The sequence below is a fragment of the Mustelus asterias genome, unplaced genomic scaffold (genome assembly GCF_964213995.1).
Source record: "Mustelus asterias unplaced genomic scaffold, sMusAst1.hap1.1 HAP1_SCAFFOLD_360, whole genome shotgun sequence".
In the NCBI taxonomy this organism is placed as follows: Eukaryota; Metazoa; Chordata; class Chondrichthyes; order Carcharhiniformes; family Triakidae; genus Mustelus; species Mustelus asterias.
In genome coordinates this window covers 226,452-251,864 of record NW_027590319.1, presented here as the reverse complement: position 1 = coordinate 251,864, position 25,413 = coordinate 226,452, and the positions used below count along the sequence as shown (strand labels likewise).

Here is a 25,413-nt window from a genome sequence, read left to right as displayed (position 1 = left end):
GGAGGCGAGGGAAGAGATTGCAGAGCCTCTGGCGATGATCTTTGCGTCGTCGATGGAGACGGGAGAGGTGCCGGAGGATTGGAGGATTGCGGATGTGGTTCCTATTTTCAAGAAGGGGAAGAGGGTAGCCCAGGAAATTATCGACCGGTGAGTCTAACCTCAGTGGTTGGTAAACTGATAGAGCAGATCCTGAGGGACAGGATATATGAGCATTTAGAGAGGTTTAGTATGCTCAAGAATACTCAGCATGGCTTTGTCAAAGGCAGATCGTGCCTTACGAGCCTGGTGGAGTTCTTCGAAAATGTGACTAAACACATTGACAAAGGGAAGGCGGTAGATGTGGTTTATATGGATTTTAGCAAGGCGTTCGATAAGGTCCCCCATGCAAGGCTTCCAGAAAAAGTGAGAGGGCATGGGATCCAAGGGGCTGCTGCCCTGTGGATCCAGAACTGGCTTGCCCAAAGGAGGCAGAGAGTGGGTATAGATGGGTCTTTTTCTAAATGGAGGTCGGTCACCAGTGGTGTGCCCCAGGGATCTGTTCTGGGACCCTTGCTGTTTGTCATTTTCATAAATGACCTGGATGAGGAAGCGGAGGGATGGGTTGGTAAGTTTGCCAACGACACGAAGGTTGGTGGGGTTGTGGATAGTCTGGAGGGATGTCAGAAGTTACAGAGGGACATAGATAGGATGCAAGACTGGGCGGAGAAGTGGCAGATGGACTGCAACCCAGATAAATGCGTCGTGGTCCATTTTGGTAGGTCAAATAGGATGAAGGAGTACAATATAAAGGGAAAGATTCTTAGTACTGTAGAGGATCAGAAGGACCTTGGGGTCCGGGTCCATAGGACTCTAAAATCGGCCCCGCAGGTGGAGGAGGTGGTTAAGAAGGCGTATGGTGTGCTGGCCTTTATCAATCGAGGAATTGAGTTTAGGAGTCCGGGGATAATGATGCAGCTATATAAGACCCTTGTCAGACCCCACTTGGAGTACTGTGCTCAGTTCTGGTCGCCTCACTATGGGAAGGATGTGGAAAAGATTGAAAGGGTGCAGAGTAGATTTACAAGGATGTTGCCTGGATTGAGTGGCATGCCTTATGAGGATAGGCTGAGGGAGCTTGGTCTTTTCTCCTTGGAGAGACGAAGGATGAGAGGAGACCTAATAGAGGTGTATAAGATGTTGAGAGGCATAGATCGGGTGGACTCTCAGAGGCTTTTTCCCAGGGTGGAAATGTCTGCTGCGAGAGGACACAGGTTTAAGGTGCTGGGGGGTAGGTACAGGGGAGATGTTAGGGGGAAGTTTTTCACACAGAGGGTGGTGGGCGAGTGGAATCGGCTGCCGTCAATGGTGGTGGAGGCAAACTCAATAGGGTCTTTTAAGAGACTCCTGGATGAGTACATGGGACTTAATAGGATGGAGGGTTATAGGTAGGTCTAGAAGGTAGGGATGTGTTTGGCACAACTTGTGGGCTGAAGGGCCTGTTTGTGCTGTAGTTTTTCTATGTTTCTATGATTGGCACAGGTTTGGAGGGCTGAAGGGCCTCTTTCTGTCTGCATTTGAACAGTTCCTTCTGAAGAAACAAAGGTTTTCACAATTCCTTCTGTACCTACCGACATCCTCCTGCTCCTAAGTGAAGGCTAATGAGAAGTATTCATTTTTAACACCCTTCCAATATCCTGTGACTTCACACACAGATTGCCCCTTGGTCTCTAATGGGCACTACTCTTTCCTTGGTTAAGCTCTTCCCCTTCATGTATTTATAAAATATCTTGGGGTTCTCCCTAATCCTGTTCGCAAGTCCTTTTCATGCCCCCCTTTATGCTCTTCTAATTGCTTTCTGAAGTTCCCTCTTCCTATATTCCTCTAGGGTCGCAGCGAATTGTTCCCTTTGGAGTTGTTCTTCCTTATCCAGTCCTGAATTGTTCTGGACATCCAGGGCTCCCTGAACTTATTGCTCCTACATTTCCCCATGTTGGACCTGTACTCTCCCCATTTCCCCTTTGAATGCTTGCTCCCCTGATTTGCTGGAAACTTTCCCAAAAGGAGCTGTTCCCAGTCAACTTTGGCCAGATCCTGCCTTATTTTAATAAAATCAGCTGGGATCATGAAAATAAAGTAGAATATCTTGGTAAATATAAATGTGAATGCGAAGCTGAATAAAGAACAGTTCTGTGAATGTGCCAATTTCTTTTTTAAAAAGCTGTTTGATAATGAGAGACAATCTTACCTGGCATATTTATAGTTTCTGGATTTTACAGCAGTTGGTGAAAGGAAGGTGATTCTGAATTTTCCCAGCTCCTCTGATGAACCTGATACTGCCAGGAGCCTGCTTTTCTCCTCAACATGTGGCTGAAGTATCCCTTGTCCATCACTAGCGACATAAAATAACAGCGATATCACTGGGTTCTCTGGGGTGGAACTCTACAATAGAAAGTAAGTTGCCAATAAAAATCACATCAATACCTCACTGATCTTTGCCTACCAAGGATAAACATGCTGTGTTTGTAAAATTGGGATAGGAATGTCACTGGCAAGGTTAGCATTTGCTCATCCTGAATTTCCTGAAGAGTCGCCTTCTCAAACTGCTAATCTGGTGAAGGTCACTGTGTTAGGAAGGGAGTTGCAGGTTTAGACCCAATGACAGCCAAGGAATGGTGGGTGATAGGAGCTCGAAGTCAGGATGGTACTTGGCTCGATGGGGAACTTGTGGCTGGCGGTGTTCCCATTCACTTGCTGCCATTGTCCTTCTTGAAGATAGAGGTTGCAGGTTTGGAAGGTGCTGTTGAAGGAGTCTTGGTGAGTTATATGGTGTTCAATTCTGGTCGCCACACTACCAGAAGTGTGTGGAGGCTTTGGAGAGAGTACAGAAAAGATTTACCAGGATGTTGCCTGGTATGGAGGGCATTAGCTATGAGGAGAGGTTGGAGAAACTTGGTTTGTTCTCACTGGAACGACGGAGGTTGAGGGGAGACCTGATAGAAGTCTACAAGATTATGAGAGGCATGGACAGAGTGGATAGTTAGAAGCTTTTTCCCAGGGTGGAAGAGTCAATTAATAGGGGGCACAGGTTTAAGGTGCAAAGGGCAAGGTTTAAAGGAGATTCACGAGGCAGATTTTTTATGATGTGGAGATGCTGGCGTTGGACTGGGGTAAATGCAGTAACAGTTTTAACAACACCAGGTTGAAGTCCAACAGGTTTATTTGGTAGCAAATACCATTGGCTTTCGGAGCGCTGCTCCTTCGTCAGATGGAGTGGAAATCTGCTCTCAAACAGGGCACAGTAACACAAAATCAAGTTACAGAATACTGATCAGAATGCGAATCTCTACAGCCAACCAGGTCTTAAAGATACAGACAATGTGAGTGGAGGGAGCATTAAGCACAGGTTAAAGGGATGTGTATTAGAACATAGAACATAGAATAGTACAGCACAGAACAGGCCCTTCGGCCCACGATGTTGTGCCGAGCTTTATCTGAAACTAAGATCAAGCTACCCCACTCCCTATCATCCTGGTGTGCTCCATGTGCCTATCCAATAACCGCTTAAATGTTCGTAAAGTGTCTGACATGGAGCACACCAGGATGATAGGGAGTGGGATAGCTTGATCTTGGTTTCAGATAAAGCTCGGCACAACATCGTGGGCCGAAGGGCCTGTTCTGTGCTGTACTGTTCTATGTACTCCACAATCACTGCAGGCAGTCCATTCCACACCCCAACCACTCTCCGCATAAAGAACCTACCTCTGATATCCTTCCTATATCTCCCACCACGAACCCTATAGTTATGCCCCCTTGTAATAGCTCCATCCACCCGAGGAAATAGTCTTTGAATGTTCACTCTATCTATCCCCTTCATCATTTTATAAACCTCTATTAAGTCTCCCCTCAGCCTCCTCCGCTCCAGAGAGAACAGCCCTAGCTCCCTCAACCTTTCCTCATAAGACCTACCCTCCAAACCAGGCAGCATCCTGGTAAATCTCCTCTGCACTCTTTCCAGCGCTTCCACATCCTTCTTATAGTGAGGTGACCAGAACTGCACACAATATTCCAAATGTGGTCTCACCAAGGTCCTGTACAGTTGCAGCATAACCCCACGGCTCTTAAACTCCAACCCCCTGTTAATAAAAGCTAACACACTATAGGCCTTCTTCACAGCTCTATCCACTTGAGTGGCAACCTTTAGAGATCTGTGGATATGGACCCCAAGATCTCTCTGTTCCTCCACAGTCTTCAGAACCCTACCTTTGACCCTGTAACCAAATTTAATTTAGTCCTACCAAAATGAATCACCTCACATTTATCAGGGTTAAACTCCATTTGCCATTTTTCAGCCCAGCTTTGCATCCTATCTATGTCTCTTTGCAGCCTCCAACAGCCCTCCACCTCGTCCACTACTCCACCAATCTTGGTGTCATCAGCAAATTTACTGATCCACCCTTCAGCCCCCTCCTCTAAGTCATTAATAAAAATCGCAAAGAGCAGAGGACCAAGCACTGATCCCTGTGGCACTCCACGAGCAACCTGCCTCCAATCCGAAAATTTTCCATCCACCACCACCCTCAGTCTTCGATCAGACAGCCAGTTACCTATCCAATCGGCCAACTTTCCCTCTATCCCACACCTCCTTACTTTCATCATAAGCCGACCATGAGGGACCTTATCAAATGTCTTACTAAAATCCATGTATATGACATCAACTGCCCTACCTTCATCAACACACTTAGTTACCTCCTCAAAAAATTCAATCAAATTGATGAGGCACGACTTGCCCTTCACAAATCCGTGTTGACTATCCCGGATTAATCCACATCTTTCTAAATGGTCGTAAATCCCATCCCTAAGGACCTTTTCCATCAATTTACCAACCACCGAAGTAAGACTAACCGGTCTATAATTACCAGGGTCATTTCTATTCCCTTTCTTAAACAGAGGAACATTCGCCATTCTCCAGTCCTCTGGCACTATCCCCGGACAGCGAGGACCCAAAGATCAAAGCCAAAGGCTCTGCAATCTCATCCCTTGCCTCCCAAAGAATCCTGGGATATATTTCATCAGGCCCAAGGGACTTATCGACCTTCAGTTTATTCAAAACTGCCAGTACATCCTCCCTCCGAACATCTATTTCCTCCAGCCTAATAGCCTGTAACACCTTCTCTTCCTCAAAAACATGGCCCCTCTCCTTGGTGAACACTGAAGAAAAGTATTCATTCATCACCTTGCCTATCTCTACTGACTCCATACACAAGTTCCCACTACTGTCCTTGACCGGCCCTAACCTCACCCTGGTCATTCTTTTATTCCTCACATAAGAGTAAAAAGCCTTGGGGTTTTCCTTGATCCGACCCGCCAAGGACTTCTCATGTCCCCTCCTCGCTCTCCTAAGCCCCTTTTTCAGCTCATTCCTTGCTAACTTGTAACCCTCAATCGAGCCATCTGAACCTTGTTTCCTCAGCCCTACATAAGCTTCCCTCTTCCTTTTCACAAGATATTCCACCTCTTTCGTGAACCATGGTTCCCTCACTCGGCCATTTCCTTCCTGCCTGACAGGGACATACCTATCAAGGACACCCAGTATTTGTTCCTTGAAAAAATTCCACTTTTCATTAGTTCCTTTCTCTGACAGTTTCTGTTCCCAACTTACGGCCCTTAATTCTTGCCTAATCGCATCATAATTACCTCTCCCCGAATTGTAAACCTTGCCCTGCCGTACAGCCCTATCCCTCTGCATTACAATAACAAAAGAGACCGAATTGTGGTCACTATCTCCAAAGTGCTCTCCCACAACCAAATCTAACACTTGGCCCGGTTCATTTCCCAGTACCAAATCCAATGTGGCCTCACCTCTTGTCGGCCTATCCACATATTGTGTCAGGAAACCCTCCTGCACACACTGCACAAAAACTGCCCCATCCGAACTATTTGACCTACAAAGGTTCCAATCAATATTTGGAAAGTTAAAGTCCCCCATGACAACTACCCTGTGACCCCCACACCAATCCATAATCTGCTTAGCAATTTCTTCCTCCACATCTCTATTACTATTTGGGGGCCTATAGTAAACTCCTAACAACGTGACCGCTCCTTTCCTATTTCTAACCTCAGCCCATATTACCTCAGTGTGCAGATCCCCCTCGAAGTGCCTTTCCGCAGCCGTTAAACTATCCTTGATTAACCATGCTACTCCTCCACCCCTTTTACCAGCTTCCCTACACTTACTGAAACATCTATACCCCGGAACGTCCAACAACCATTCCTGTCCTTGTTCTACCCACGTCTCCGTAATGGCCACAACATCGTAGTCCCAAGTACCAATCCACGCCCCAAGTTCATCTACCTTGTTCCGGATGCTCCTTGCATTGAAGTAGACACACTTCAACCCACCTTCCTGTCTACCGGTACCCACCCTTGACCCTGATACCTTCCCCAATACCTCACCACCCTCACTGACTTCTGGACTACAACTCCTTTTCCCACTCCCCTGACAAATTAGTTTAAACCCCCCTGAAGAGCCGTATCAAATTTCCCTCCTAGGATATTGGTGCCCCTCTGGTTCAGGTGCACCCCGTCCTGTTTGTACAGGTCCCACCTTCCCCAGAATGTGTTCCAATTATCCACGTATCTGAAACCCTCCCTCCTACACCATCCCTGCAACCACATGTTTAACTGCACTCTCTCCCTGTTCCTCAACTCGCTATCACGTGGCACCGGCAACGTACCAGAGATGACCACATGTTTTGTCTTGGCTCTCAGCTTCCAGCCCAGCTCCAGAAATTCCTGCTTTAAATCCCCGTCCCTTCTCTTACCTATGTCATTGGTACCAATGTGTACCACGACTTGTGGCTGTTTCCCCTCCCCCTTCAGAATCCGGAAAACACGGTCCGAGACGTCACGGACCTTGGCATCCGGTAGGCAACATACCATCCGTGAGTCTCTTTTGCTGCCACAGAACCTCCTATCTATCCCTCTAACTAACGAGTCCCCAATAACTATTGCCCTCCCGCTCTGCCCCTTACCCTCCCGAGCCACAGAGACGGACACAGTGCTGGAGATTCTCTCACTGCGGCTCACCACTGGTATGTCATCCCCCTCAACCGTATCCAAAGCGGAATACTTGTTGCTAAGGGGAACGACCACAGGGGATCCCTGCACGGACTGCTTCCTCCCAGCCCCTCTCACCGTCACCCATCTGTTTTCATTCCTCAGAGTAACTGTATTCCTAAAGCTTCTGTCTATGGCCACCTCTGCGTCCCGAATGATCCTAAGTTCATCCAACTCCAGCTCCAGTTCCCTAACACGGTTTTGGAGGAGCTGCAGATGGGTGCACTTCCCACAGATGTAATCAGCAGGGACACTGACGTCGTCCCTCACCTCAAACATAGTGCAAGAGGAACATAGCACTGCCTGCACACCCATCCCCTCTAGATACCTTGCCAGTACCAGGTAGAAACAGCAAAAATGAATTAAACTCACCCCTGCTCGCCCTTTCTGCCCAAGCCCTGTGAGCCAAAGCCTTATAGCTCACACTCTGCTTCCCACGCACTCCACTGCCCGCTCCCGACGCTGCCCGCTGTATACTGCAGCCTACCTTTTATACTTCACGCGCTTAAAAAACCTTTCCCAGACTCCTTAGCAGCCCACTTCCAGTTTTCACTTTAAACTTAAAATACTACTCCAAAAGTAAAGGCCAAAAAGAAAACACACACTAGCTGACTAATTAAATAAATAAACAATTCAATCAATCTCTCACCAGCACTCCTGCCTCCAATCACTCCCTCTCTGCTTGCTCCAGTGGAACAATGAGGGGGAACCTCCCAGGTAACTGACTTTTAAAGTTAAAATAAAAACCCTTCCCAGACTCCTTAGCAGCCCACTTCCAGTTTTCACTTTAAACCCGAAGATCAGAGGCTGAATGCCCGTGCAGACAGGCAGACGCAACGACAACAGATGAATGAACACCGCTCAACAATCACCAGGCAAGACTGTTCTCTTCCTGTGGGGGAGCACTTCAGCGGTCACGGGCATTCAGCCTCTGATCTTCGGGTAAGTGTTCTCCAAGGCGGCCTTCACGACACACGACAGCGCAGAGTCGCTGAGCAGAAACTGATCGCCAAGTTCCGCATACATGAGGACGGCCTAAACCGGGATCTTGGGTTTATGTCACACTATCTGTAACCCCCACAGCTTGCCTCCTGAACTTGCAGAATCTCACTGGCTGTCCTGTCTGGAGACAATACACATCTCTTTAACCTGTGCTCAATGCTCCCTCCACTCACATTGTCTGTATCTTTAAGACCTGGTTGGCTGTAGAGATTCGCATTCTAATCAGTATTCTGTACCTTGATTTTGTGTCACTGTGCCCTGTTTAAGAGCAGATTTCCACTCCATCTGACGAAGGAGCAGCGCTCCGAAAGCTAATGGTATTTGCTACCAAATAAACCTGTTGGACTTTAACCTGGTGTTGTTAAAACTCTTACGCAGATTTTTTACACAGAGGGTGGTGGGTGCCTGGAACTCGCTGCCGGGGTAAGTCGTGGAAGCGGATACGGGGTAGTGGCTTTTAAGGGGTGTCTGGACAAATACATGAATAGGATGGGAATAGAGGGATATGGTTCCGGAAGGGTAGAGGGTTTTAGTTAAGTCGGGCAGCATGGCCGATGCAGGCTTGGAGGGCCGAAGGGCCCGTTCCCGTGCTGTAATTTTCTTTGTTCTTTGTTTTTCTTTGTTCTAGTTCCTGCAGTGCATCTTGTAGATGGTACACACGACTGCTATAGGTGGTGTTGGGATTGAATGTTTGTGTAAGACTTGGTAAGTAAGTGGGCTGCTGTGTCCTGGAGCTTCTTGAATGTTGTCTCATCCAAGCAAGTAGAAAGTATTCCATTGCACTCTTGACTTGTTCCTTCCAAATGGTGGACAGGGTTTGGGGAGTCCAGAGTCAGAGTTTTACAGAACAGAAAGAGGCTCTTTGGCCCATCTTCTCTATGCTGGCCATCAAGCGTCTTCCTATTCTAATACCATTTTCTAGCACTTGGTCCGTAGCCTTGTACACGATGGCATTTCAAGTGCTTTGAAAGTGAGTAACTTGCCGCAGAATTCCTAGCCTTTGACCCACCCGTGTAGCCACAGTATTTATATGGCTAGTCCAATTCAGTTTCTGGTCAGTGGTAACCCCCAGGATACTGATCGTGATGATTGAGTGTCGGCAATGCCATTGAATGTCAAGGAGAGATGATTAGATTCTCTCTTGTTGTCATGATCTGGTACTTGTGTGGGCTCTGGATAGAGTGGATGGGAAGGCCGCATTCACTTTCAACAGGGAGGTCAGTTAATCGGTGCATAGATTCAAAGTAAATGGTTGAAACATATGAGGGGAGAAGAGGAAAAACTTGTGTTGTGAGGTCTGGAACTCATGCTTGAAAGTGCAGTCGAAGTAGAGTAAACCTCAACTCATTTGAAATGTTCCTGGATATCCACATCAATTGCCATAACCTGCAGAGATACAGATCAAATGCTGGAAAGTGGGATTAGGCTGGGTGGCCCGTTTTTTGGCCAGTGCAGATATGATGGACCAAGTGGTCTCCTTCAGTGCCATAAGCAATGATTCTAGATGTTATTTGCCACTTATCAAGCTGGGCCGATTGTCCAAGCCTTTCTGCATTTGGACATGGACTGCATCAACTTCTGAGGACTTGCGAATAGTACTGACCATTGTGCAGTTATCAGTGAACATCCCCACGTCTGACCTTATGATGTAGGGAAGGTAATTGATGAAGCAGCTGAAGATGATTGGGCCGAGGACACTCCCCTGAGGGACTCCTGCAGAGATGCCCTGGAGCTGAGATGATTAACCTCCAATACCCAGAACCATCTTTTGCTTGGAAGTACAACATTTGAATACTGTATTGCTGAAAGTTTTCATTTTGCCCTCATCTGGACCAAGGCAAGAATGCCAAATTTCAAACAATCAGAACAGTTTATACAGCATGATTGATTGGTGGAGGCATCACCATGGAGAAAGCAGCAGGAAACTGTCGGCTGGAAGCCTGCAATACTCATTTTTGCATTTTATTTCTGCTTTGCTCTCGATTTTAAGAAAACCTTTATTGAATAAAGAACAAAGAACAGTACAGCACAGGAAACAGACCCTTCGGCCCTCCAAGCCTGTGCCGCTCCTTGGTCCAACTAGACCAATCGTTTGTATCCCTCCATTCCCAGGCTGCTCATGTGACTATCCAGGTAAGTCTTAAACGATGTCAGCGTGCCTGCCTCCACCACCCTACTTGGCAGCGCATTCCAGGCCCCCACCACCCTCTGTGTAAAAAACATCCCTCTAATATCTGAGTTATACTTCGCCCCTCTCAGCTTGAGCCCGTGACCCCTCGTGATCGTCACTTCTGATCTGGGAAAAAGCTTTCCACCGTTCACCCTATTTATCCCCTTCATAATCTTGTACACCTCTATTAGATCTCCCCTCATTCTCCGTCTTTCCAGGGAGAACAACCCCAGTTTACCCAATCTCTCCTCATAACTAAGACCCTCCATACCAGGCAACATCCTGGTAAACCTTCTCTGCACTCTCTCCAATGCCTCCACGTCCTCCTGGTAGTGCGGCGACCAGAACTGGACACAGTACTCCAAATGTGGCCTAACCAGCGTTCTATACAGCTGCATCATCAGACTCCAGCTTTTATACTCTATACCCCGTCCTATAAAGGCAAGCATACCATATCACTTCTTCACCACCTTCTCCACCTGTGTTGCCACCTTCAAGGATTTGTGGACTTGCACACCTAGGTCCCTCTGTGTTTCTATACTCCTGATGACTCTGCCATTTATTGTATAGCTCCTCCCTACATTATTTCTTCCAAAATGCATCACTTCGCATTTATCCGGATATTTAAAGTTTTTTGGTAAATCTTGATTTAAAACCAAGTGTGATTTTTTTGATCAAGTCAAATAACTAATTGATAGCAATCAGTAGACATTAACTGCAGACTTAATTTTCTCAGAGTTGTTTACAGTTGGTATTGTTTTCAAGTTTTTTTACACAGGGAGTGGTAGGTGTCTGGACCACGCTGTCAGGGATGGTGGTGCAGGCAGATATGATAGGGGTGTTTAAGGTGCTCTTCGATAAGCACATTAATATACAAGGAATAGAGGGATATGGACCAAGGGCAGGTAGAAGGGATTAGTTTAATTTAGTGTCACGTTCGGCACAGCATGGTGGGCCGGAGGGCCTGTTCCTGTGCTGTACTGATCTATGTTTTTGATGTGGAGATGCCGGCGTTGGACTGGGGTAAACACAGTAAGAAGTCTCACAACACCAGGTTAAAGTCCAACAGGTTTATTTGGTAGCACAAAAGAGAGAGTTGTTTTTCAAACTCGAGGCCTGTGACCAGCGGTGAGCCTCAGGGATCAGTGCTGGGCCCACTGTTATTTGTCATTTATATTAATGATTTGGATGAGAATATAGGGGGCATGGTTAGTAAGTTTGCAGATGACACTGAGATTGGTGGCATAGTGGACAGTGAAGAAAGTTATCTCCAATTGCAGCAGGATCTTGATCAATTGGGCCAGTGGGCTGACGAATGGCAGATGGAGTTTAATTTAGACAAATGCGAGGTGATGCATTTTGGTAGATTGAACCACGGCAGGACTTACTCAGTTAATGGTAGGGTGTTGGGGAGAGTTACAGAACAAAGAGATCTAGGGATACATGTTCATACATCCTTGAAAGTGGAGTCACAGGTGGACAGAGTGGTGAAGAAGGCATTCTGCATGCTCGGTTTCATCGGTCAGAACATTGAATACAGGAGTTGGGACGTCTTGTTGAAGTTGTACAAGACATTGGTAAGGCCACACTTGGAATACTGTGTACAGTTCTGGTCACCCTATTACAGAAAGGATATTATTAAACTAGAAAGAGTGCAGAAAAGATTTACTAGGAAGCTACCAGGGCTGGATTGAGTTATAAGGAGAGGCTGGATAGACTGTGACTTTTTTCTCTGGAGCGTAGAAGGCTGAGGGGTGACCTTATAGAGGTCTATAAAATAATGAGGGGCACAGATCAGCTAGATAGTCAATATCTTTTCCCAAAGGTAGGGGAGTCTAACACTAGAGGGCATAGGTTTAAGGTGAGAGGGGAGAGATACAAAAGTGTCCAGAGGGGCAATTTCTTTTATACAGAGGGTGGTGAGTGTCTGGAACAAGCTGCCAGAGGTACAAAGAACAAAGAACAGTACAGCACAGGAAACAGGCCCTTCGGCCCTCCAAGCCTGTGCCGCTCATTGGTCCAACTAGACCATTCGTTTGTATCCCTCCATTCCCAGACTGCTCATGTGACTATCCAGGTAAGTCTTAAACGATGCCAGCGTGAGTGCCTCCACCACCCTACTTGGCAGCGCATTCCAGGTAGTAGTAGAGGCAGGTACAATTTTGTCTTTTAAAAAGCATTTAGATAGTTACATGGGTACGATTGGTATAGAGGGATATGGGCCAAATGCGGGTAATTGGGATTAGCTTAGGGGTTTTAAAAAAAAGGGCGGCATGGACAAGTTGGGCCGAAGGGACTGTTTCCATGCTGCAAACCTCTATGACTCTACAAGCTTTCGGAGTGTCACTCCTTCTTCAGGTGAGTGAGGAGTTGTGTTCACAAACAGGGCATATATAGACACAAACTCAATTTACAAGATAATGGTTGGAATGTGAGTCTTTACAGGTAATCAAGTTTTAAAGGTACAGACAATGTGAGTGGAGGGAGGATTAAGCACAGGTTAAAGAGATGTGTACTGTCTCCAGCCAGGTCAGTTAGTGAGATTTTGCAAGCCCAGGCAAGTTGTGGGGGTTACAGATAGTGTGACATGAACCCAAGATCCTGGTTGAGGCCGTCCTCATGTGTGCGGAACTTGGTTATCAATTTCTGCTCAGCGATTCTGCGTTGTTGTGTTGCGAAGGCCGCCTTGGAGAACGCTTACCCAGAGATCAGAGGCTGAATGCCCGTGACCGCTGAAGTGTTCCCCGACAGGAAGGGAACACTCCTGCCTGGTGACGACTTTTACAGTTACATGGGTAAGATGGGTATAGAGGGATATGGGCCAAATGTGGGCAATTGGGATTAGCTTAGGGGTTTAAAAAAAAAGGGCGGCATGAACAAGTTGGGCCCGTTTCCATGCTGGGAACCTGTATGACTCTATGACACACCTGTAGAAACTTTTACAGTCAGTTTTTATGTTCCCTGCAGGCTTATTCTCATACTCCATTTTCCTCATCTTCCTCGATGCCTTTGTCCTCCTGTCTTGAATTGTGAACTGCTTCCAATGGTCAGGTTTGTTGTTTTCTCTGACCAATCTGTATGCTTCTCCCTTTGATCTAACACTATCTCCAATTTCCCTGGGAAGTGGTTTGGTCACTTTTCATTTTACTGTTTTTTAAGTTTATTTATTAGTGTCACAAGTAAGCTAACATTAAAAGTGCAATGAAGTTACTGTGAAAATCCTCTGGTCGCCACACTCTGGCACCTGTTTGGGTACACTGAGGGAGAATTTAGCATGGCCAATGTATCTAATCAGCACGTCTTTCGGACTGTGGCAGGGAACCGGAGCACCCGGAGGAAACCCACGCAGACACGGGGAGAACGTGCAAACTCCACACAGACAGTGATCCAAGCCTGGAATTGAAACTGTGAAACAGCAGTGCTAACCACTGTGCCACCATGCAGCCATGACACTTTAGTGCCAGGCAGGAATAAACAATTGTTCCAGTTCACCCATGGGCTCCCTGAATGTTCGCCATTGCCTGTCCACCATCATCCTTTTAAGTAACATTTCCCAATCTATCATTGCCAACTCGGGCCTCATATCATCGTAGTTTCCCTTATTAAGAATCAACTACTTCACTCTCCACCTTGGTGGCAAATTCTATCATATTATGGTCGCTCATCCTCAAAGGGATCTTGCACAACTAGATTGCCAATTATTCCTTTCTCATTACACAATCCCCAGTCGAGGATGGCCTGCTCTCTAATTGGTTCCTCAATGTATTGGTCCAGAAAATCATCCCACACACACTCCAGAAATTCCTCTACGGTATTACGAATAAAGAACAACAAAGAACAGTCCAGCACAAGAACAGGCCCTTCAGCCCTCCAACCCTGTGCCGATCATAATGCTCTAACTAAACTTTAAAAAAACCTGCCCGTACTCTATATCCCTCTATTCCCTCCCTATTCATGAACCCATCCAGATGCCTGTTAAATGTTGTTAATGTTCCTGCTTCCACCACCTCCTCTGGCAGCGTGTTCCAGGCACCCACCACTCTCTGCGTGAAAAACTTCTCCCGCACATCTCCCTTAAACTTTTCCTTTCTCACCTTGAACCTGTGCCCCCCGGTAATTGACACTTCCACCCTGGGAAAAAGCCTCTGACTATCCACCCTGTCTATGCCTCTCATCATTTTATAGACCCTGATTAGGTCCCCTCATAGCCAACATCTCTCCTCATAGTCAACACCCTCGGGACCAGGCAACATCCTGGTGAACCTTCTTTGCAGTCTCTCCAAAGCTTCCATGTCCTTCTGGTCGTGTGGTGACCAGAACTGCACGCAACACTCCAAATGCGGCCTAACCAAGGTTTTATATTGCTGCAACATGATTTCCCAACTCTTGTACTCAATGCCCCGACTGATGAAGGCAAGCATGCCATATGCCTTCTTAATCAACTTGGCCACCTGTGTTGCCACTTTTAGGGAACTGTGGACACAGAACACTTTGGATGTTAATGACTAATTTGATTTGTTCAAACTATATGTTCGTTAAATCACCCATAATTACAGATTTCCTTTAGTGCAGGCGGCCCCAATTTACTGTTTAATGCTTTATTTTATTTGTTGATCAGTCACAAATAGGCTTATAGTAACTTCATTGAAGTGTTAATGTGAAACTCCCCTAGTCGCCACACTCCGGCGCCAGTTCGGGTCAATGCACCTAACCAGCATGTCTTTCAAGCTGTGGGAGGAAACTGGAGCACCCAGAGGAAACCCACGTAGACACTGGGAGAATGTACAGACTCCACACAGATAGTGGCCCGAGGCCAGAATTGAACCCAGGTCCCTGTCGCTGTGAGGCAGCAGTGCTAACCACTGTGCCACCGTGCTGTCCCGAGTCCCTGGCGCTGTGAGGCAGCAGTGCTAACCACTGTGTTACCGTGCTGCCCCGGGTCCCTGGCACTGTGAGGCAGCAGTGCTAACACTGTGCCACCGTGCTGCCCCATCAGCCGATACTACTATTGCATGAGTGAGCGATTCACAATGGCTGATGATTCAGTGTAACATCCCCTATTGGCTAGTTGCACAGCATTATCTGAAGGTCCAACAACATGGTCTGATTGTAGATGGAGAAGGAACGGATCCAACAATGGTTTAACAACAATAATGGCAATAATGGCTTTAAAATGGCTGTTCTGGCTGAGAGCTAAGCATGCTGGGATTTTTGGTCAACTTATAATTAAAACCAGATCTAGGTCGTAAAGTTCCTCTGAGTCAGCGTTGTGATCTGGGAACTACGACCTGAAGCTTCCTGTGTTACCTAAATAAGGCAGGTTGTTTACTTTCGACGAGACACAGTGGCCTCGAATTTTATTGCCGTTGTGAGAGAGACATAGAACATTACAGCGCAGTACAGGCCCTTCAGCCCTCGATGTTGCGCCGACCAGTGAAACCAATCTAAAGCTCCTCCAATCTACACTATTCCAATATCATCCATATGTTTATCCAATAACCATTTGAATGCTCTTCATGTTGACGGGTCCACTACTGCTGCAGGCAGGGCATTCCACGCCCTTACTACTCTCTGAGTAAAGAACCTACCTCTAACATCTGTCCTATATCTGTCACCCCTCAATTTAAAGCTATGTCCCCTCGTGTTAGCCATCACCATCCGAGGAAAAAGGCTCTCACTATCCACCCTATCTAATCCTCTGATCATCTTGTATGCCTCTATTAAGTCACCTCTTAACCTTCTTCTCTCTAACGAAAACAACCTCAAGTCCCTCAGCCTTTCCTCATAAGACCTTCCCACCATACCAGGCAACATCCTAGTAAATCTCCCCTGCACCCTTTCCAATGCTTCCACATCCTTCCTATAATGCGGCGACCAGAACTGTTCGCAATACTCCAAATGCGGCCGCACCAGAGTTTTGTACAGCTGCAACATGACCTCCTGGCTGCGAAACTCAATTCCTCTACCAATAAAAGCTAACACTCCGTACGCCTTCTTCACAACCCTATCAATCTCGGTGCCAACTTTCAGGGATCTATGCACAAGGACACCGAGATCTCTATGTTCATCCGCACTATCAAGTATCTTACCATTAGCCCAGTATTCTATAATCCTGTTACTCCTTCCAAAGTGAATCACCTGACACTTTTGCGCAGTGAACTCCATTTGCCACCTCTCAGCCCAGCACTGCAGCTTATCTATGTCCCTCTGAAACCTGCAACACCCTTCCGCACTGTCCACAACTCCACCGACTTTAGTGTCATCCGCAAATTTACTAACCCATCCTCTACGCCCTCATCCAGGTCATTTATAAAAATGACAAACAGCAGTTGCCCCAAAACAGATCCTTGCGGTACACCACTAGTAACTGAACTCCAGGATGAACATTTTCCATCAACCACCACCCTTTGTTTTCTTACAGCTAGCCAATTCCTGATCCAAACCACTAAATCACCCTCAATCCCATGCCTCCGTATCTTCTGCAATAGCTTACCGTGGGGAACCTTATCAAACGCTTTACTGAAATCCATATACACCACATCAACCGCTTTACCCTCATCCACCTCTTTGGTCACCTTCTCAAAGAACTCAATAAGGTTTGTGAGGCACGACCTACCCTTCACAAAACCGTGTTGACTATCCGTAATCAAATTATTCCTTTCCAAATGATTATAAATCCTATCTCTTATAATCCTTTCCAAAACTTTGCCCACAACAGAAGTAAGGTCTATAATTACCAGGGTTGTCTCTACTCCCCTTCTCGAACAAGGGGACAACATTTGCTATCCTCCAGTCTTCTGGCACTATACCTGTAGACAATGACGACATAAAGATCAAAGCCAAAGGCTCTGCAATCTCCTCCCTAGCCTCACAGAGAATCCTGAGATAAATCCCATCCGGCCCAGGGGACTTAGCTATTTTCACACTTTCCAGAATTGCTAACACCTCCTCCTTATTAACCTCAATTCTGTCTAGTCCAATAGCCTGTATCTCAGTATTCTCCTCGACAACATTGTCGTTTTCCTGCGTGAATACTGACAAAAAATATTCATTTAGCACCTCTCCTACCTCTTCAGGTTCCACGCACAACTTCCCACTACTGTTCTTGACTGGCCCTAATCTTACCCGAGTCATTCTTTTATTCCTGACATACCGATAGAAAGCTTGAGGGTTTTCCTTGATCCTACCTGCCAAAGACTTCTTATGTCCCCTCCTGGCTCTTCTTAACTCTCTCTTTAGGTTCTTCCTGGCTAACTTGTAACTCTCAAGCGCCCTAACTGAGCCTTCATGTCTCATTTTTACATAAGTCTCCTTCTTCCTCTTCACAAGAGTTTCAACTTCTTTAGTAAACCACGGTTCCCTCACTCGACCACTTCTTCCCTGCCTGACAGGTACATACTTATCAAGGACATGCAGTAGCTGTTCCTTGAACAAGCTCCACATTTCAATTGTGCCCATCCCCTGCAGTTTCCTTCCCCAACCTATGCATCCTAAATCTCGCCTAATCGCATCATAATTTCCTTTCCCCCAGCTATAACTCTTGCCCTTTGGTATATACCTATTCCTTTCCATCGCTAAAGTAAACGTAACCGAGTTGTGGTCACTATCACCAAAGTGCTCCCCTACCTCCAAATCTAACACCTGGTCTGGTTCATTACCCAGTACCAAATCCAATGTGGCCTCGCCTCTTGTTGGCCTATCTACATACTGTGTCAGGAAACCCTCCTGCACACATTGGACAAAAACTGACCCATCTAAAGTACTCGAACTATAGCTTTTCCAGTCAATATTTGCAAAGTTAAAGTCCCCCATAATAACTACCCTGTTACTTTCGCTCCTATCCAGAATCATCTTTGCAATCCTTTCCTCTATATCTCTGGAACTTTTCAGAGGCCTATAGAAAACCCCCAACAGGGTGACCTCTCCTTTCCTGTTTCTAACCTCAGCCCATACTACCTCAGTAGACGAGTCCTCATCAAACGTCCTTTCTGCCACTGTAATACTGTCCTTGACTAACAATGCCACACCTCCCCCTCTTTTACCACCTTCCCTGCTCTTACTGAAACATCTAAACCCCGGAACCTGCAACAACCATTCCTGTCCCTGCTCTATCCATGTCTCCGAGATGGCCACAACATCAAAGTCCCAGGTACCAACCCATGCCGCAAGTTTACCCACCTTATTCCGGATGCTCCTGGCGTTGAAGTATCCACACTTCAAACCACCTTCCTGCCTGCCAGTACACTCCTGCGACGCTGAAACCTTATCTATGACCTCACTACTCTCAGCCTCCTGTACACTGGAGCTACAATTCAGGTTCCCATCCCCCTGCTGAATTAGTTTAAACCCTCCCGAAGAGCATTAGCAAATTCCCCCCCCCAGGATATTGGTACCCCTCTGGTTCAGGTGTAGACCATCCCGTTTGTAGAGGTCCCACCGACCCCAGAATGAGCCCCAATTGTCCAGGTATCTGAGTCCCTCCCTCCTGCACCATCCCTGTAGCCACGTGTTCAATTGCTCTCTCTCCCTATTCCTCTCCTCACTATCACGTGGCACGGGTAACAAACCAGAGATAACAACTTTGTTTGTTCTTGCCCTAAGCGTCCACCCTAACTCCCTGAATTTCTGCCTTACATCCCCATCCCTTTTCCTACTTATGTCTTGGGTGCCGATGTGAACCACGACTTGGGGCTGGTCCCCCTCCCCCTTAAGGATCCCGAAAACACGATCCGAGACATCACAGACCCCGGCACCTGGGAGGCAACACACCAACCGCGAGTCCCTCTCGTTCCCACAGAATCTCCTATCTATCCCCCTCACTATGGAGTCCCCAATAACTAATAACGTAATCTGAAGTAAGCATAATGGCATTGTTCACACGTATTTTATTGGATGTTTGAGCCATGTGATTGGTTTTTGGAATCTTCTGGAAGCAAGTGATGAATTTGTAGATAAAAGATCTGTACAGTCCTTTGTTTGCGAATGACAACTCTCGAGATCCACCATCGTAAAAGTGTGCCCTGAAGGAATCTTCAGGGAGAAGATAGATTCTACATCGGGTTAGGTGGATTGGCCTTGCTAAAATTGCCCCTCAGTGTTAGGAGGATTAGCAGGGTAAATACATGGAGTTATGGGGATAGGGCCTGGGTGGGATTGTTATTGGTGCAGACTTGATGGGCCAAATGGCCTCCTTCTGTACTGTAGGGGTTCTATGATTCTATGATTTCTTAGCCAAGGTTCTCCCTAAACCTGGTGGTATCTATTTTCAGTTAAATAATTAATGTTAATGTTTAATTAAGAAGTCAAGTTCAGTAAAAGAGTTATGAGTTGCAACTGTTTAAGTTGCAAAGTGTAAAGTGTTAAATAAAGAGTGATTGCTGGATTAATTAAGAGACAACTGGAATGCTTGGAAGTGTTTATATTAATAACCAAGTCATATGATTTTCATAAAATGAATAGAAATAGATCTTTTGTTTAATAAATAATTAGACATACCTGTGGTTTGGCAGTAATTCTCCACGTCCAATCTCCACCATGTTGTCCTCCAACACGTTTCACAAACTCAGTTGTTAATATGAAATCAGTGTCTTTTATTTCTTGCACTCCAAAGTTTATTCCATCATGCATTAGCCAGCCATAGCTGGGCAGCCGATCACCTTGCTCACACGTATGTCGCAGATTCACCTCTGCCTTAAACTGCTGCAGCCACATCAATCCTAAATTGCAAAATAAATTTGAGTAAAATCAACTATTGATCAGTCCCTGGATCATACTGAAAATATAACGGGTGGAAAATTCCCCCAAAAACTAAGGAGGCAATTTTACCATTGCGTAGCGCCCATTTTCGGGCGCGAAAACTTGGTAAAGTCAGGCGTGAGGCGAGTAGCATGATTCGCGCCCGCCTCCATGCCAGTTCCCCCTTACCAAGGCCCAAAAATGGCCACAATCAGGAACGCGCCCAAAACGGGCGCAACAGCCATTTAAATGTATTTGCATGCATTTCAATCCACTTCACCGGCTGCACGCCCAACTTTACCTGTACACCCCCGTTACCACCGCGTTCACCAATCCTGAATCGGCACGAAACAGACATGCTCCATAAAAGTCCGATTCGGGCACTCTATCAGCAAGGGTTAGTGAGGAGGTAAGTGCTCAGCGTCCAACGGCTCTCTGCTGCTTACAGGTGTCCTTTCATTGCAGCCATTTTGTTTTTCAGGTCGGGGGTTCTGCGAGTGTGTGGGGGGAGTGAGGGACTGTTGGTCTGCAGGGTCTCCGATGTCCGATTTGCAGCACTGATCTCGGGGGTCTTGTGGTGCTGCTGGGTCCTAGTGCACTCAGCGCTCTTCCAGCTGAAGGCATGGTTGGGGATTGGGGGGGGGGTGGTCTGTGATTCTGGATGCATGTGGTTGGGGATGGTCTGTGATTCTGGGGGGCATGTGGTTGGGGAATTGGGGGGACTGTGATTCTGGAAGCATGTGGTTGGGGATCGGGGTTCTGTGATTCTGGAGGGCATGTGGTTGGGGAATTGGAGGGTTTGTGATTCTGAGGGCATGTGGTTGGGGGAATTGGGGGGTCTGTGATTCTGGGGGCATGTGGTTGGGGGAATGGGCAGTATGGATAGTGACCGTTGCTGGGCTCGGGGCAAACAGCATTTCTTAACCTCTGCATGTGTTCCTCTCCATCTCCAACCCCCTTCAGAGTGACGAGATGGCTTTTGCAATGCAGCCGATCGATATTGCTGTTCTTTTGGTTGCTGCTGGAGCTGAGGAGGAGGAGCTGGAGGAAGAATTGCGGGCACAGGAGGCCCAGGCCTTACCACTTGCAGTAGAGGGAAGACGACCACCAGAGACAGGAGGTGGCTTTCATTCGTCCGGGGTGTGGGGAGGGGTGCAGGAGAATGAGGGGGTGAAGGAGGAGGAGGGAGCAGAGACCATGGCAATTCCATGCATGTGTCATTTGAACAGATGTCGGACACCATGTGCTGCCGATGTCTCCGCCTCCGAAAGGAGACAGTTCAACATCTGTGCCACCTGTTGCAGGACTTGGCACCTCTGGGCAGGTGGGGGCCACCCACTCTCAGTGGCTGTCAAATTGACAGCCGCTCTGAACTTTTATGCAACTGGCTCCTTCCAGACCCCGAGCAGAGATGTTGGATTTGATTTATTATTGTCACGTGTCTCGGGTGAATGGAGCGGTAACTAGGGGGCATAACTATAGGGTTCGTGGTGGGAGATATAGGAAGGATGTCCGAGGTAGGTTCTTTACGCAGAGAGTGGTTGGGGTGTGGAATGGACTGCCTGCAGTGATAGTGGAGTCAGAAACTTTAGGAACATTTAAGAAGCTATTGGATGGGCACATGGAGCACACCAGGATGATAGGGAGGAAATAGCTTGATCTGGGTTTCAGACAAAGCCCGGCACAACAACGTGGGCCGAAGGGCCTGTTCTGTGCTGTACTGTTCTATTAACATCGTGAAAAGTATTGTATCTTGTGCCCAATACAAAGCATACTGTTCATAGAGAAGGAAAGGAGAGAGTGCAGAATGTAGTGTCACAGTCATAGCTAGGGTGTAGAGAAAGATCAACTTAATGCGAGGTAGGTCCATTCAAAAGTCTGACAGCAGCAGGGAAGAAGCTGTTCGAGTCGGTTGGTACGTGACCTCAGACTTTTGTATCTTTTTCCTGACGGAAGAAGGTGGAAGAGAGAATGTCCGGGGTGTGTGGGGTCCTTTATTATGCTGGCTGCTTTGCTGAGGCAGCGGGAAGTGTAGACAGAGTCAATGGATGGGAAGCTGGTTTGCGTGATGGATTGGGTTACATCCATGACCTTTTGTAGTTCCTTGTGGTCTTGGGCGGAGCAGGAGCTCCATACCAAGCTGTGATACAACCAGGAAGAATGCTTTCTATGGTGCATCTGTAAAAGTTGCTGAGAGTCGTAGCAGACATGCTGAATTTCCTGAGGCTTCTGCAAAAGTAGAGGTGTTGATGGGGCTTTCTTAACTATCGTGTCAGCATGGGAGGACCAGGACAAGTTGTTGGTGATCTGGACACTTAAAAACTTGAAGCTCTCGACCCTTTCTACCTTGTCCTCATTGATGTAGACAGGGGCATGTTCTTCACTATGCTTCCTGAAGTCGATGACAATCTCCTTTGTTCTGTTGACATTGAGGGAGAGATTGTTGCCGCACCAGTTCACCAGATTCTCTATCTTATTCCTGTACTCTGTCTCGTCATTGTTTGAGGTCTGACCCACTACGGTGATGTCGTCAGCAAACTTGGAAATCAAATTGGAGGGGAATTTGGCCAAACAGTCATAGGTGTATAAGGAGTATAGCACGGGGCTGAGAACACAGCCTTGTGGGGCACCGGTGTTGAGGATGATCGTGGAGGTGTTGTTGTTGCCTATCCTTACTGATTGTGGTCTGTGAGTTAGGAAGTTCAGGATCCAGTCACAGAGGGAGGAGCTGAGGTCCAGGCCACGGAGTTTGGGGATAAGTTTTGTGGGAATAATGGTGTTGAATACTGAGCCATAGTCAATAAATAGGAGTCTGACATAGATGTCTTTGTTATCTAGGTGTTCCAGGGTTGAGTGCTGGGCCAGAGAGATGGCGTCTACTATGGACCTGTTGTGGCAGTCGGCAAACTGAAGTAGATCCAGGTGGTCCGGGAGGCTGGAATTGATTTGTGCCATGACTGGCCTTTCGAAGCCCTTCAAAATGATGGATGTCAGAGCCACCAGCCAGTAGTCATTAAGGCACGCTGCTTGGTTTTTCTTTGGTAACGGGATGATGGTCGTCTTCTTGAAGCAGATAGAGATCTCAGATTGTTGTAAAGAGAAGTCGAAGATGTGACTCGGCCACTGTGACTCGGCCATGACCTTCTGGGACTCTGCTGTGACTCGGCCATCGCTTGGAGCCTGCCACTCATGGCGAGAATCCCCTGCCCCAGGCTTTCCACCACAAACGCCACCCTTACAGTGTTGGTCTGAGAACCACACAAGACAGGCAATAGCTGATCCGCCTGAAAGCTTTGGGGCTCTTCCCAACAGCCTCGCAGTCGGTCCAGTGTGGCTGTCAACCCCTCTTGCATTCCCTGGCTCTGTTGCTGCATCTCCAGCAGCTGAGGGAGAAATGATTTCAGAGGCCCAGCATGTAGCCTGGGGCCAGCCGAGTCCTCGCCTCCGGCAGGCCTCCACATGCCAGAGGCCTCGGACATTCCCTCCTCCACCCGATGTACATCAGCAGATATGTCGTGCTCATCAGAGAGTGACCCAGAAGCCTCATCACTAACTGGACCCAGCAATGTGTCAGTATCTGGGAGGTAATGGTGAACTGCGAGGTGGAAGCTGACGCTAAAACGGTGCCACCTTCGGAGGTCCCTTCAGTCAAATTCTCCGAGGTTTCAGCCTCATTGTTCCACAGGAGCAGGCTGAGTGTAAGAAAGATTGTGTCTGCATTTTATTTATTTATTTTTCAGTTAAATTTGGCTTAAAATTCGGTGGTTTTTTTCAAAACAGGGAGTAGGCCCAGGAGCAGCCTGGGGAAGGTTTTTTGGAGGGTTTAAAAGCAGGCCGCACTTTTGAGCGGGCAGTGTCTGGAGCGGGCAGTGGAGTGAGCAGGGAGCAGAGTGTGAGCTGTAAGGGCTTTGGCTCACAGGGCTTCGGCGAAAGCGAGGAAGGTTGTTTGCTTTTCTTCTGTTACACCCCCTTTTTTTGTTTTATCTCCCAAAAACTAAAAAGGACATGGCTGGTATGAGTGGGAGGCCAGTATACTGCATTCGGTGTGGGATGTGCGAGTTCCTGGAGACAACTTGCCTCCCGGAAGTCCATATCTGTGCCAGATGTGTGGAACTGCAACTCCTGAAGGATCGTGTAAGGGAGCTGGAGCTGAGGCTCGATGAACTCAGTTTGCAGACGACACAAAGATAAGTGGAAAAGTGAATCGTGTGGAGGACGGAGAAGATCTGCAGAGAGATTTGGACAGGCTGAGTGAGTGGGCGAGGATATGGCAAATGGAGTATAACGTTGAGAAATGCGAGGTTATACACTTTGGAGGAAATAATAACAAATGGGATTATTATCTCAATGGAAACAAATTAAAACATGCTACCGTGCAAAGGGACCTGGGGGTCCTTGTGCATGAGACGCAAAAGCCCAGTCTGCAGGTACAACAGGTGATCAAGAAGGCAAATGGGATGTTGGCCTATATTGCGAAGGGGATAGAATATAAAAGCAGGGATGTCTTGATGCACCTGTACAGGGCATTGGTGAGGCCGCAACTGGAATACTGTGTGCAGTATTGGTCCCCTTATATGAGGAAGGATATATTGGCATTGGAGGGAGTGCAGAGAAGGTTCACCAGGTTGATACCGGAGATGAGGGGTTTGGATTATGAGGAGAGGCTGAGGAGATTGGGTTTGTACTCGTTGGAGTTTAGAAGGATGAGGGGGGATCTTATGGAGACTTATAAGATAATGCGGGGGCTGGATAGGGTGGAGGCGGAGAGATTCTTTCCACTTAGTAAGGAAGATAAAACTAGAGGACACAGTCTCAAAATAAAGGGGGGTCGGTTTAAGACAGAGTTGAGGAGGAACTTCTTCTCCCAGAGGGTGGTGAATCTCTGGAATTCTCTGCCCACTGAGGTGGTGGAGGCTACCTCGCTGAATATGTTTAAAGCGCGGATGGATGGATTCCTGATCGGTAAAGGAATTAAGGGTTATGGGGATCAGGCGGGTAAGTGGTCTGATCCACGTCAGATCAGCCATGATCTTATTGAATGGCGGGGCAGGCTCGAGGGGCTAGATGGCCTACTCCTGCTCCTATTTCTTATGTTCTTAGTTAGGGAAAATGAGAGATTAATAGATAAAAGTTATAGTCAGGTAGTGACACCAGAGTCTCGGAAGGAAGACACGTGGGTCACAGTTAGGAGGGGTAATAGTCAGAAGGGTGATGTGCCAGAAAGTACCCCAGTGGCAGTCTCCCATAAAAGAAAGGGATGGGCAACAGATGGGAGAAGGGAAGGGAGTGAGCAGTCTGTGGAGGGATCCCCTGTGGTTGTCCCCCTCCAAAATAGGTATATTGTTTTGGATTCTGTGGAGGGGGATGACCCTCCAGGGGTAAGCCACGAGGACCAGATCGCCTCCACGGAG

The 25,413-nt window shown here is 47.3% G+C and overlaps 1 protein-coding gene across 1 annotated transcript in view; it reads right to left on the bottom strand.

Annotated features, from left to right (window-relative positions):
* The window catches only part of mogs (mannosyl-oligosaccharide glucosidase), a 69,398-nt gene extending 49,394 nt beyond the window's left edge, over positions 1 to 20,004 (bottom strand). Inside the window, exons 1-2 of the mRNA XM_078204520.1 lie at positions 19,763 to 20,004; positions 2,225 to 2,418 (exon numbers count right to left, since the gene is read on the bottom strand). Coding sequence (XP_078060646.1) covers positions 2,225 to 2,418; positions 19,763 to 19,978 — 410 coding nt within the window. The 5' untranslated portion in view covers positions 19,979 to 20,004. The remainder of the gene's footprint in view (positions 1 to 2,224; positions 2,419 to 19,762) is intronic.
* Positions 20,005 to 25,413: the final 5,409 nt, after the last annotated feature.